Source organism: Symsagittifera roscoffensis, unplaced genomic scaffold (genome assembly GCF_963678635.1).
Source record: "Symsagittifera roscoffensis unplaced genomic scaffold, txSymRosc1.1 SCAFFOLD_97, whole genome shotgun sequence".
NCBI lineage: Eukaryota > Metazoa > Xenacoelomorpha > Acoela > Convolutidae > Symsagittifera > Symsagittifera roscoffensis.
Genome location: NW_026971211.1, coordinates 1 through 15,245, shown reverse-complemented (window position 1 = coordinate 15,245; position 15,245 = coordinate 1). Strand labels below are relative to the sequence as shown.

The window sequence follows — 15,245 nt, the reverse complement described above, 5'->3', positions numbered from 1 at the left end:
ATTATTTATTTTTCATTAATATTGATATTATAAGAAATCTGCGCAACTTTCTGGTTTCTGCCTAAGACTCCAATATTAAACTTTTAAGAATTTATTGCAAAGTTTTTTAAAAGTGTAATAAAAGTTTGGAAAAATCCAAAAAAAAAACGAAATGGTTAGCTTTTGCGTTCTGTACTAACAGAGCTCTGATCGAGATGATAGATTGATCAGTCATCATAATCTTAACACCGTAAGCAGTGCTGCCAAGTTAATCATTCGTCGGTGTGTTTCGTAACAACTTTGCCGAACAAACAAATCTGAGTTGAGTTCAACCCACTCAAAGGCTCTCAGCAATACAGAAAAGATATTTTACTAATAATTGGACTATAAAACCACATAATTCATTAATCTTCAACTGCTACACGAAAAACTTAATCAAGTTTTGTTAAAATCACGTTTAAATTTTCTCTTGAAATCATATAGAAGTTAATATATCTTATATTTTTTGAGCTTGCTTCATGGAAGTTCTGTTGCGGCTTAATGCCTTTGTGCTTTTGGGTTTTTGCGTTGCAGGTAAGATCTAATAAAATTTCGCATTACAAGAGCTTAAAAGTGTCAAAAATTGAGCGTCGAACACAATTATCAAGCATTTTTCGACCAAGCCGCGAGTTAGTCTTCGATTATCTGGCTACTTATTTTGGCCGATTGTGACTGCGCCAAAGAAAGAGCTTATGTAAGTAAAGTACAAGTTCGAGAGCAAAAAATTATAATAGCTAGCTGGGCAGGCTTGGACGCCGTAGACCTGAGTTCGCCTCCCCAAAAGTTCACTGGCAACTAATTTTTCGACCTTTTTCTTTAAAGAGAACAAAGTTCGACCTGAAAATCCTGTGTGGCCGATAATTTGTATTTCCTTAACAATCTCTCCCTTTCAAGAAAGGGAGGGGGATTGTTAAGTAGATAAAGCATGCTGATTTTTCTACCAATCAGAATGCAGCCTTGTGCTAATGTACTGTATTTATTCATAGGGGTGGAGATAATAGCTAGCTGGGCAGGCTTGGACGCCGTAGACCTGAGTTCGCCTCCCCAAAAGTTCACTGGCAACTAATTTTTCGACCTTTTTCTTTAAAGAGAACAAAGTTCGACCTGAAAATCCTGTGTGGCCGATAATTTGTATTTCCTTAACAATCTCTCCCTTTCAAGAAAGGGAGGGGGATTGTTAAGTAGATAAAGCATGCTGATTTTTCTACCAATCAGAATGCAGCCTTGTGCTAATGTACTGTATTTATTCATAGGGGTGGAGATAATAGCTAGCTGGGCAGGCTTGGACGCCGTAGACCTGAGTTCGCCTCCCCAAAAGTTCACTGGCAACTAATTTTTCGACCTTTTTCTTTAAAGAGAACAAAGTTCGACCTGAAAATCCTGTGTGGCCGATAATTTGTATTTCCTTAACAATCTCTCCCTTTCAAGAAAGGGAGGGGGATTGTTAAGTAGATAAAGCATGCTGATTTTTCTACCAATCAGAATGCAGCCTTGTGCTAATGTACTGTATTTATTCATAGGGGTGGAGATTCTTAAGTAAATACCATATGGGAAGAGTTGTTTAGTAGATCCAGTAATTTTAGATTACGAAACAGTCCGATTTAAATTAGTCGAAAAAATGGAACTACTTAAGAATTGCCACCCCTATTAATAAAAACAGTAAATTAGCTTTCTATTGAGAATTAGAATTGTGCTGCATTCTGATTGGTCGAAAATGCGTTATTTTATTCTACTTAACAATTGCCCCTCTTTCTTAAAAGGGGGGGGGGGGCAATTTTTAAGTAGATCGGAAAAAATCATCAATATGAACAAATTATTTAGTACAACACAGTCCAAAATCAATTGAAAAAAGTTGATTGCTGGTTTGGACAAAAGTATTGCTGCGCTTTGTTCCGCTGTGTTTGTACTCGGAACAGGATATACAGTGATTAGTGCTTCCATACTAACAATAGGTTGATTTTTTAAAATCTTTTTGACTTTTTGTTCTGACCACTAAAATTGAGGAGTAACTTTGTATTCGCGTGTTTTAGTTCCTTTTATTTTTGTCCTCCGCGCAAAATTAGGTGCCCCAAACTATCGTCGGAAGAGGTCGAGTGATAGCATATTAAACAAGTTGCAGTAGTGACTCAAACCTCTGTTGAAAAGGTTGATTACTCAATATGTAAACTCCAAATGATAAGCAACTTGATCTCACAAAGTTAACAATAAGAGTAACACTAGAGGTCAATCAAGCGTGACAGACTATGCCAAGGACAGCACCTGCTAACAAACTAATTAGCACCACGATTGACAGTTGATTGATGGCTGTAAGTTAGACTCTCCTGAACTAAATGAACACTATATGACACTTCCCCTTCAATAGATGAAACTTTAAATGACTGAAAAATTTGACTACTGGATGTTGATTGTAAGTTTTTGATGACAAAAAATACTGATTGGAACGTTTTGAAAATACTGAACAAATTTAATAAACACGGATTTTCAGCAACTAAAGGATCACTTAGTGTTGATGAAAGTTTTGAGTTTTTAGTCCAATAATGACCAACCCTCTCCCTGGGCTTTAAAAAGTTTTGTTTTTCAGTTTAAGTTTCTGAGTTACTTCCCCCCCCCCCTTTATCATTCCTGTTGATGAAATCGATCATCACTTCTCCCATTTTCGTCACGGCTGTTCTTTTTCTCCCGCTTCTTCTCGCTGCTGTCTCGTCCTGACTATCTTCTTGGCTGCTATACGATACCAGCCTGGGCTTTCGTGTTGTTTTCTTCTTCTTCTCCGTGGGTGCCGACAATGTTTGGTCCCCTGGTTGCGACGATGTTGGTTCCCCTGGTTGTCTTTCCATTTCGCCGTCTAGTGCCGAGATCGTATCCTGATTGCTTCCGGTGTCTGGTACTGGATTGGTTGTTGCTTGTTCGCTCGTTTGTGCTGATCCTGCTTGTGCCTCCGCGGGTGTTTTAACTGTCCGTTTGACCGAGATAATCGGTAGATCCTCACTGTCCTCCGATTCGGAACCACTGTTTTCGAATCGCCGCCCGGTTTGTTTTCGCTTCTGTTTTTCGTTAGCTGCATTTTTTGTTGCCAGTTCTTTCACTTCGCGCGGAGTTGGTGGTGGTAGGATCGCTTGTGGTAGGGCCGCTTATAGTTTCTTCGATTTTGGCTTCTTGGCCACCCCCGATTTTCTAAGAACAACCCCGTGATTTAAAGTTAACGAATGAGCACTTTCTGCTTTGACTTTAGAATGAAGTTGTTTATACCTTTTCAGATTCCGGTTTCTGATTCGCTGGAATAACCATCCAGAAGGTCTCGGTTGTCCACTCTTGTCTGGTTCGTCGTCCTGATTTTCCGTTTGCTCATTTGTCAGCTTACGCGCGTGGCTTCTATGTTTGAGATCGTATGCCAGTTTGTATCAGCAGGGTGTGGCATGTCCCTCACATTTGGTTCGGCGTCATCTTAACAAGCATTTTTCGTTTTTATTACTCGCGACCAATCCAGATTTTGGAGAGAGAGATTTTTGTGAGATTTCTTAGGACAGTGTTTGCTTCGCCACCGTGGTGCGCCTCGAATGGCAAGATTTTTAGTGTCGAATTCTTCAAAAAACTGAGAGCACCAAGGAGCCTTTCGATCGTTTTCTCCAAGGGTTCGGGATGTTTTTCTTGGGCGAAAGTCAGTATTTAGTTTTTGAGACTACCAAGGATGCGCTCCACGCACCTAGTTGCCCGTTGATCATTTACTGGTGATTTTATGATTTCAATACTCTCCCCATTACAGAATGCTCTAATTTCGTTCGACATAAATCTCGTCCTCTGGTTCACGTGAATATTCCTTGGCATCCCGTGGTTTATTATATAACTTTTTAAAAACTTCATTAGTTTATCAAAACGGTTGTTTCCACAGACCATCGCCGGTGGCAAACGAGAGAACCGATCGACTGCCACTAACTGGGAATCATTTAAATAGTTATTGGGGCCCCAAAAATCAAGTTGAACTGATTCGTTGGGTTGCTTCGGTTCAGGTATATTTCCAAGCTGATTCTTATTTAAAATGGGTTTCAAGTTCTTACCGGCGGCGGTGCATTCTGGGCAGTCGTCGGCTATTGAGGCTATTGACCGGTAAATGTAGGGATACCAGACGTCTTTTGCGGCATCAAATATTTTGGTCTTCCCGTGGTGGAAAGCGTGGATTCTATTGTTAATTGCAATTTGGAGGTTCATCGGTATCACGATTTGTTCGTCCATCCAAACAGCATTTTTCTTTACGTAGAAATAATTAACGAATTGGGAATAATAGCGGCTCATAGCGGTAACTTTGTCATGGATTTTTGGGTCTTTCGTAGCAATTAAGTCTCTAATCGCGCTATGTTGGGGATCAGAAATTTCATTTGACTCTATAAATTTTAAGTTGAACAAATCGGGAAGTGAGGTAATCTTACTTACAATTTTTGTTATTATGGGGTAAAATTGACATTCATACCGAATTTGGGTCCACTGTTGGGATTGTCTCGTCTTTGAATGCCGATGGTAACGATAGGGTAATGTTTGTTTTGACTGATTTTGTTTCTTTTGTGATTGCTTCTAAGTTTGAACTCGGTGATAATTCTTCTCTTTCGTCACTGCTACTGTCTAAGCTTGGGGGTTGTTTTAAGATTTTCTGCCGTTTTTTTATTTGAGTTTTTGAATTGTGAATTTTTAAATTTGATAATTTGAAACAACTTTGCTTCGATTGAGTATTAGCACCGACTAAACTTCTGCGTAAATTGCGCAGCTGTTGGTTTAAACCATGTGTTCGATTCTGATTTGTTGATTCTCGCTCGCATGACTTCCCGCACTCTACCGGCTGATCTCGTGACAAAAATTTCAATCTATTTATACATTGTTTACTTTTCGCTTTGATATGCTATCCCTTGGATATATTATTGCATGTATTGGATCTGCTGGATGCAATACTTTTACCAAACCCAAGAGCGGTACTATTAGGTTTATTTTCGCTACTGTAAGAATCTTATCATACGTACTAATTGGCGTTGCTTCTTTACTTGGATTTCGTGATAAATAATCCGCCCGCCCATATTTTGCCCCTGGTTTATGTTCTACTTGAAAAGCAAATGGGATAAATCGGTCCAACCAACGCGTTAAGCGGCTAAAAATTGTCTTGTTTTTCTTATTATTGTCGTTTAAAAGAGAGACTAGCGCTTTGTGATCTGTCACTGTTATAAAAAAATTTCCCAGTACGTAGTTACGGAAATATTAACCCCCCTACACTACTGTCAACATTTCTAATTCGTTTTTCGAATATTTCTTCTCCGCCTCATTTAGATATCGTGAGGAAAATGAAATCGGCCTCCACCCTTCCGGTCCTAATTGCTCGAGTACGGCACCTAAACCGTTGTGGCTCGCGTCGCACACGGTTCAAATATCCTTGTGGATATCAAAATGTCGCAGTTCAACATTGATGGACACTTGTTTTTTCAGATTTTCAAATGCGTTCTGCCTTTCTGGCGTCCAAATACATTCATTAATTTTACTTAGTAATGGCCGTAACGGCTAGGCTAGGACGATTCAGCTAAAGCTAGCAAATACTTATGAAGGCTGTGGATTGACCCCATAAACGATTTTAATTGCGTTAAAGTCCGCGGTGGCGTCAGCGCTTCTATTGGTTCTGTTTTACGGACCAAGGGAGATATTCCTGCATATGTTATTTTGTGGCCTAGCTACTCGCACTCCCGTTGAGCGAACTTGCATTTCGTTAACTTTAGCGACATATTTTCCCTGTCCAGTTTTTTAAGAATTTTCTCTACCAATGCTATATGGTCGACCTCGGTTCACTTGGCTACTACCAAGATGTCGTCGATAAACGCACGCGCCTTTGGGTATTCGGAGAAGATACAATCCATTGCGCGCTGGAATTCAGCTGGCATCGTAGTTAGACCATAGAACCCGGTCTTGAACCCGTCGACCGACCTCCGATAAGAGAAAAATTGCACTGTACGCTTGTTTCCGCGCTTAAAAGTAATTGGCCGTAAGCGTAAGTTAGGTCCATATTTGTAAAAAAAAATATGTCCCCTGGTTTCTTCTCGCTGATTGTTTGCCCCACCGTGTCCATTAATTCTTCAATATTCGGCATTTGGTACTTATTCTTATGTACTTGTTTATTTAGTTCCGTTGACTCGAGCGCTAGCTTTACAGACCCGTCTTTTTTCACTGTTATTACGATTGGGGACACAAAATATTTATGCGAACATTCCGTTAGCTTTTCAATGTGACCTTGTTTCAGTAGTTTATCGATTTCCTTATCCACTTTCTTTCTTGCACTATTTCTGCTTGCACTATATTCTGCTTGCACTATATTCTGCTTGCACTATATAATTTCTTATTTTCGCAATCCTGTTAAAAAGATTTGAAAACTGCTTACTGAAGTTAGTTTGCCAAGAGTCCAGCTCCCCATCTTGCCGCGATGCCTCCTTGTCCTCCTCCTCAATGGACATTATCTGGTCCTCTGGTGTTTGTTACACCAACTGTAAGCCTAGTTGAGGCATCAGGTCTCTTCCAATTATAGATGGGCGGTTACTTCCGATGACTTTTATCATCGCGTTTATCTTCCAGCCATTGGATTCCAAAAAGACAGCCATTGTTCCGATCACTTCTAACGGATTGTTTCCATAATCCCGAAATGCATTATCTTCGTTCGAGAGAGCGTCCAGTTTCATTCCCGTAGCTCCAAAGGTTCTTCTCAGTTCCCCGATGGTGAAAATTGAGATTGGAAACCCGCTGTCGATCCACACCCGAGTAGACTTCCCATTTATTCCAATCGGCAGCTGTGCCCCAAAGACTTTTAACTCCGTGAATTGTTTGTTTTTTTTTGCCATTACTATGTAGTCCCCATCTAAACTGCTTGAATCCCACGAATGTACTACTGAATTCTTAATTAGCCATCCGATGGAACTTGCGTGTTGGGACGCTTCCTCATCCTCCGACTTCTTCAGATGTGTATCGTCGGCATTTTCACGAATCATTCCTACTGCTCCCCGACTTCGCTGATTTCCTTGCTTCCCCCTACAGGTACGTTCGAAATGTCCACTTTTACGGCAAAAATTAAACATGGTTCCTTTCGCTGGGCATCTATCCAAATGTTCTCGTGTAAAATTTGGTTGGTCGCAGTTGTAGCATCGATTGTTTTGGAGCAGATTCCCCTCCCCCCGGTTTGAGTCTCGTCCCTGGTATGTGCCTCTGCCCCTTGCACGGTTGTTGCGAAATCCTCCTCGTAAAGTCCCCACCGGTTCTGTTTTGATTTGGATTCCACCCCTGATGATGATCCCTGGGTTCCCGTGGGTCCCCCGGCTGAGGTTGCCACGTAAGATGTCGCATACTTATTGCCTCGCTCGTACGAGAGGGCGATCTTATAGACCTCCTCTGGTGTTTTGGTTGATCTGCACAATTCCTTTTGTGCTTCGCGGTTATTCATATTTACGATGAATACGTCCCTGAGGATACGATATTCCAACGTTCCAAAATTGCATGGGGCCGCCAGTCCGCTTAGAACAGAGCGGAACTACTCCAGACTTTCATTGATCAACTGTTTTCGAGAGACAAGATGGAATGTCTTGTAAGTCTCGTTTCTTTCATTTTTGAATTTGGTTTCCAGTGCGTCCAACATTCTTGGATAGCGAATCGTTGATAGGTCTAGGTGTGGTCGTCTTTTGTGTAGCTCGTCCTGTCCTTTTTCACCCAGGCACAGGTACAAGTTGGAAATGAGTGTTTGCTCTGATTCTAGTCGGTTCTTCCGGACGACTTCCCCTGGTAGATCGTTGACCTGAGCTTCCGTAAAATTTGCTGCGAAGTAGTAGTTTTCGGGTTAATCAAGTGCTTTGCCAGTATCCCCCATTGAAATCTGTTCATCCAGAACTCCAATAGCATTGGTGGCTCAACGCATTTTGCTCGCCAGAATCCGGTGGTACCAATGGATTTTCTTATCACTTGTGACTGCTGACTGCGCCATGTTGAAAAGATTGATGGTCCAATCTTTAAATTCCAAATGATATGCAACTTGATCTCACAAAGTTAACAATAAGAGTAACACTAGAGGTCGACCAAGGGTGACAGACTACGCCAAGGACAGCACCGGCTAACAGACTCATTAGCACCACGACTGACAGTTGATTGATGGCTGTAAGTTAGACTCTCCTGAACTAAATGAACACTATATGACACCTCATTAAACATTTTTAAAAACCTCCGCAATGTTGAGAAAACCGGCTTAAACTTTTTTGTCCATCTTTGAGCAAATAAAACGAGCGAGCGAGCCAGCTTATGGTATGCAAAATAAAACGCAACAGTTTTGTTTTACTCAAGATATTAGTTTTTGAAGCGTCTTCTAGCGCCTTCTTTGACACAAATGAATCATTACAAAACCCAAAAAATTCTGCAAAATGATTGAAAATTACAATTTTTTTGTTTGATTTTACGTTTTTCGATTAAATTTTTGATGGAAACCATTGTCAGATATGCGTTGTTTTCTCTTAAATTTCATTTTTTTTTAAATTGATTTTCGTTCAGATGCGCTCAACAGAACGAACGAAAAAGTCTAAAATACTGGTTCACGTGAATCTTTCTTGGCACCCCGTGGTTTAATATATAACTTTTCAAAAATTTCATTGTTTTATCAAACAGGTTATTTTCACAGACCATCGCCGGTGGCAAACGAGAGAACCGATCGACTGCCACTAACACGTATTTCTGGGAATAATTTAAATAGCTATTGGGGCCCCAAAAATCAAGTTGAACTGATTCGTTGGGTTGCTTCGGTTCAGGTATATTTCCAAGCTGATTCTTATTTAAAATGGGTTTCAAGTTCTTACCGGCGGCGGTGCATACTGGGCAGTCCTCGGCTATTGAGGCTATTGACCGGTAAATGTAGGGATACCAGAAGTCTTTTGCGGCATCAAAATATTGGTCTTTCCGTGGTGGAAAGCGTGGATTCTATTGTTAATTGCAATTTCGATGTTCATCGGTATCACGAGTTTTTCGTCCATCCAAACAGCATTTCCTTTAAGTAGAAATAATTAACGAATTGGGAGTAATAGCGGCTCATAGCGGTAACTTTGTCGTGGATTTTTGGGTTTTTCGAAACTATTAAGTCTCTAATCGCGCTATTTTGGGGTTCAGAAATTTAATTTGACTATAAATTTTAAGTTGAACAAATCGGGAAGTGAGGTAATCTTGCTTACAATTTTTGTAATTATGGGGTAAAATTGACATTCATACCAAATTCGGGTCCACTGTTGGGATTGTCTCGTCTTTGAATGCCGATGGTAACGATAGGGTAATGTTTGTTTTGACTGATTTTGTTTCTTTTGTGATTGCTTCTAAGTTTGAACCCGGTGATAATTCTTCTCTTTCGTCACTGCTACTGTCTAAGCTTGGGTGTTGTTTTAAGATTTTCTGCATTTTTTATTTGAGTTTTTGAATTGAGACTTTTTGAATTTGATAATTTGAAACAACTTTCCTTCGATTGAGTAAAAGCACCGACTAAATTTCTGCGTAAATTGCGTAGCTGTTGGCTTAAGCCATGTGTTCGATTCTGATTTGTTGGTTCTCGCTCGCATGACTTCCCGCCCTCTACCGGCTGATCTCGTGACGAAAATTCCAATCTATTTATAGATTGTTTATTTTTCGCTTTGATATGCTGTCCCTTGGATATATTATTGCATGTATTTGATCCCCTGGATGCAATACTTTTACCAAACCCAAGAGCGGTACGTATTACATTTATTTTCGCTACTGTAAAAATATTATCATACGTACTAATTGGCGTTGCTTCTTTACTTGGATGTCGTGATAAAAAATCCGCCCGCCCAACTTTTTCCCTGGTTTATGTTCTACTTGAAAAGCATTTGGGATAAATCAGTCCAACCAACGCGTTAAGCGGCTGAAAATTGTCTTGTTTTTCTTATTATTGCCGTTTAAAAAAGAGATTAGCGCTTTGTGATCTGTCACTGTTATAAAAATTTTTCCCAGTATATATTAAGGAAATATTCAGCCCCCCATACTACTGTCAACATTTCTAATTCGCTTTTTGAATATTTCTTCTCCGCCTCATTTAGATATCGTGAGGAAAATGAAATCGGTCTCCACCCTTCCGGTCCTAAATGCTCGAGTACGGCACCTAAACCGTTCTGGCTCGCATCGCACCCGGTTCAAATATCCTTGTGGATATCAAAATGTCGCAGTTCAACATTGATGGACACTTGTTTCTTCAGATTTTCAAATGCATTCTGGCTTTCTGGCGTCCAAATACATTCATTACTTTTACTTAGTAACGGCCGTAACGTCTACGACGATTCAGCTAAAGCCAGCAAATACTTATGATTGCTGTGGATTGACCCCATAAACAATTTTAATTGCGTTAAAGTCCGCGGTGGCGTCAGCGCTTCTATTGGTTCTGTTTTACGTCCAACATTCTTGGATAGCGAATCGTTGATAGGTCTAGGTGTGGTCTTCTTTTGTGTAGCTCGTCCTGTCCTTTTTCGCCCTGGCACAGGTACAAGTTGGAATTGAGTGTTTGCTCTGATTCTAGTCGGTTCGTCCCGACAACTTCCCCATGTAGATCGTTGACCTGAGCTTCCGTAAAATATGCTGCGAAGTAGTAGTTTTTCGGGTTAATCGAATGCTTTGCCAGCATCCCCCATTGAAATCTGTTCATCCAGAACTCCAATAGCACTGGTGGCTCAACGCATTTTGCTCGCCAGAATCCGATTATACCAAGTGGATTCTTCTTCCCACTTGTGACTGCTGACTGCGCCATGTTGAAAAGATTGATTGTCCAATATGTAAATTCCAAATGATAAGCAACTTGATCTCACAAAGTTAACATTAAGAGTAACACTAGAGGTCGACCAAGGGTGACAGACTATGCCAAGGACAACACCTGCTAACAGACTCATTAGCACCACGATTGACAGTTGATTGATGGCTGTAAGTTAGACTCTCCTGAACTAAATGAACACTATATGACACCTCATTAAACCTTTTTAAAAACCTCCGCAATGTTGAGAAAACCGGTTTAAACTTTTTTGTCCATCTTCGAGCAAATAAAACGAGCGAGCGAGCCAGCTTATGATATGCAAAATAAAACGCAACAGTTTTGTTTTACTCAAGATATTAGTTTTTGAAGCGTCTTCTAGCGCCTTCTTGGACACAAATGAATCATTAAAAAACCCACAAAATTCTGCGAAGTGATTGAAAAATTACAATTTTTTTGTTTGATTTTTTGTTTTTCGATTAAATTGTTGATGGAAACCATTGTCATATATGCGTTGTTTTCTCTTAATTCTAATTTTTTTCTAAATTGATTTTCGTTCAGATGCGCTCAACAGAACGAACAAAAAAGTATAGAATGTCCCGGAGTAGAAAATTTCTATGGTGCTTTCACAGCAACGGCTATTCTTGTTACGTCTTAAAATGGTTGAGTTTGTAAACTGCTTAATTTTAAACTTTTCATGAAATTCGATAATAAAGTTTTCTTACATTTCGTACAGCCAATGTGAAGTGCCAGACTTTATAATTTGTTTTAGAATTGACTGGTCAGTTTTTTGTTCTATTTTCAACACACGTGAGCAAAAACAATGTTAAAAACTGCTCCTTGAAAATAGTGAAAACAGACGTGTGAAAACGATAGACCGCAAATCAGTTTAAGCAATCAAAAAATTATTCTGCAGAAAAAAAATAGAACAGTTGTAGAAAGGTTTCAACATTTTTATTTGGTATTTATTGTTCGAATACAGCTGTTATCGTTTATGCTTAATTCACAAACTTTCTACGAGTTCATATAGTTCTCTCTGTCATCATACTGCGCACAAAAAATACGACACTAAAAATGGATGATAAAAGAAAAAAAATAATTTTCAAGTTTTTTATGAATGACTACGGGTACACAGCATTTTGTTCGGCTTTTTTTTGCTGATTTGTCTGTACATCTTCTCTATTTTAGTACGTGCCAGCATCCCCGTGCCACCTCTGTTAAAACCTGCCACTTCGATATCAGCCAACTCCTTCGTCTGCAAGTTGATAGAAAATTTCTCCCCAACATTTCGGCGATCGAGACGGTCAGGCCATATCACTCCATTCAACGTGAAAGGACTCTTGACTCCTAACTATGGCTACTATGCTGTAGATAGATCAGACGAAAGTTCCGACAACATCACTATTAAAATGGATGGTTTGAAGTCCGGAACATTCTACACTTTTGAGTTGTTACAAATTTTGAGTTTCTTTGACGAGGGTCCGGGAGATGTGATTGACATCTATCCAAGCTCAACTGATCAGAGCTGCTCTGCAATGACAGGTAACAAGTAGGGTCTCTTCTTAACAATCTCCCCCTTCCCCTATGGTATCTACAAAAGAATCTCCATCTCTATAAAAATAAAGTAAAGTAGCTCTGAAGCTTGTATTGAGAATTCGAAATTTGCAGCACTCTGATTGGTAGAAAAATCTTCCCTCTTTAATGAAAGGGGGGATTGTAACTAATGTGTTTTTTTTTCATGTCAAGCTAATTAATATGTTTGTGGTCTTTTTTGCTTCTTGTGCTAATATGTTTGCTCACCATTACTACACGTCGAGAAAACAGAAAAAACAAAAGAGGGCGAAGTAAAGTGGATTACTACCCCTCCCCTGCAAGTTAGAAAGATTTTACGAAAATAACTTTTTACCCAGCAGTGTTGACATATCACTGAAAGTTCTCATACATATTTGAAAAATATGATAGAAATGAAAGCTCCTGTTAAGAGGTACAGACAAAAGTCTCGTAGTGAACCTTGTCAAACGCCTATGCATCAATTTTCATCTTCTTCAGTTTCTATTTGTTTGAACTTTGATTTTTCTATATGTGCCCTGGTGCCCAATTGTGAATTAATTTACGGTGAAGTCGCGTCCAAAAATTGCAGTTTTCCTATCAAAAGATTCAAAAAGGCATTTTCTCAAGATATCTACGGTTCAGCTCACTGCACAAAAAATTGCTCAGAATTTGAGGATATTTCGAAAAAAAAACTACAAAGGATTAAAAAAATAGTCAAAAGTCTCAAAAATTGGCATCCCCAATTCACCACTGCTTAGGTTTAGATCCCGTTTTGAACAGCATGATTTTTTTCCAGATTTCCCTGAATTGGCAGGGGGTGAATTGGAGGCAGTTTCTAAAAATGGGAAAGATGAGGAGTTCTGTGTGATGTTTTTCTACCCCAAAAATGATATCAGCTACAACAGGTACAAACTCGAGGTGGAGCAGGGATCGATCAATCAAGTGGCGGCGGGTGGGGACGGATTCAAAGCTATTGCCGAAATAGTGGGTTCATGTGATGCTCAAGTCTTAGTTTTCGTTTTTTTTTTTCAACTCAATTTTATGCTAATCTAGATTTTAGTTTTTTCGTCCAGTTATACATATGTACTTTTCTTATAACAGAAAATTCATTAATGACCTGACCTGTAGATAAAGCATTATGAAAATTACTTAGCAAGAAATTTTGAATTTTGGCAGAAATTTTGATGTTATCCCACAGTGTAAGGAAATGCCTTTGAATGCGTTAGCATTTTTTCAACTGGCTTAGGTTGCTTTCTTTCTAAAAAAATTATCATGATCTTGGAACTTTATGGCGATCAGTTGAAGAGAAGAATAGTTCAAGAGAAGATCTAGCTCAATATCCAAACAAACAGAATCTGACGGATTATCGTGGTTTTAATTTTTAATTTTTAGCGGAGGGGAGTATTCTCATGATGGAGGGACCTAATGATGGAAAAGTTTCAACCAACCAGAATCAGTAGACGTTCGTTTTTGCTGATAAATTTTTCTATTGAACTGAAATCAAGGTTAGCAGAAAATTAATTATAGCATGCAGAGTCTTTGCAGATAGAACGAATTGGGTGTTTTGTTTTCAAACTTTGTTAAACTGTATCTCTGAATATAAGTAACTTTTTCCCAGATGTCTTTAATCTAGCAGTGTTTGAATATTCATATATCTGCAATCGGCTAAAATCACAATAAGTTTTAGAAGAAAGCTTTAGCGAGCTAGACTTATTCGCTGATTTTGAGGTTTTTGCAATTTCGTTTTAAATTATGATTGGCTGTGGTTAACTGAAAATAAATTTCCATCATTCGATCTCTCCACCATGCGGACGCCACTTGTAGCATTCGGTCGCTCACTAGGAGCAAATTGTTAAGAATTTTTGCCCAATTAGAAGAATCATCTATTAGAAGAACAGGTCTTCTCTTATATCAGACGGAAAGCTTACTTCTTCAGACTGCTATGTAAATGATCTCAATTTTTCTACACCAGGGTTGAGCTCACAATGAAAATGTAACAGCTTTGTAGACAGATTTGTAACAGCGCATCTAACAGCTTTGTAGACATGTATGCTACCTGTTTGCCATCAAGCCACAGATATACTCAATTTGAACGGCTTATCAACTAAGACTTTCCTTTGAAAGCTACTAGAATGAGTTAAAGTTTCATAGGTGTTAGCGTTGATTTTCTACGGAGTCATTACTGAACTAACTCTGACATATCGCAGGTTCAGCTATGCAAAAAACTTTGAATTATACATGAACCAGCGCTGGAAAATTGCCATCACAGGGATACTACAGAAAAAGCGATAATTAACGGTGGAACTTCAACCTGGGCAGGGCAGTTTGACTAGTGATTGACTGTTTTTTGGTTCTCCAGCCGTCCTAATATTGCGCTGCGTTGAAATTTCAGCCCTAACCCAATTAATTTGACCAACTAGCAGGCCAACTAGCAGGCCTACTTGAAGCTGAAACAATTTTGAATGCAGATTATTTCGCAACGCATAAATAAACTGTGCTACGCTTTCCGCATAGCATAATAAATCTTCGAATGTTTAATAGCGGTGCGAAAAAATGACAACTAATTGTAGTGATAGATAGATAATTAGTTCGTTTTGCTCTTTGAACCATTTTTACTCTCTGGTCATTCCGCTCGGCGCACCCCACCAATCTACATTTATAATAACATGTTTTTCGTTGGCTGTTTTACCGCCCCTCTCGCACCTGTTTTTTAACAAATAAAAATTTGTATTGTTATGAATTTTGTCATGCTGGATATTTGTCCCATTGCAAATACATTTGGACTTCATCTGCGAAATTGGAAAACCAATTTGCCCCCAAAACATCAGTTTTGGTCGGTCGTGATGAAAACGAAAATATCAGTACCGTTTCTAAGGAAATTTTGTTC

At 39.3% G+C, this 15,245-nt stretch overlaps 1 protein-coding gene across 1 annotated transcript; it reads left to right on the top strand.

Annotated features, from left to right (window-relative positions):
* Window positions 1–342: 342 nt before the first annotated feature.
* Window positions 343–13,342, top strand: LOC134856257 (uncharacterized; the record flags this gene model as incomplete). Its single annotated transcript, XM_063872601.1, has 3 exons — window positions 343–552; window positions 11,996–12,349; window positions 13,155–13,342. Coding segments are annotated over exons 1-3 (597 nt in total), but the record flags the coding sequence as incomplete, so codon positions are not given.
* Between the last annotated feature and the right edge of the window lie 1,903 nt (window positions 13,343–15,245).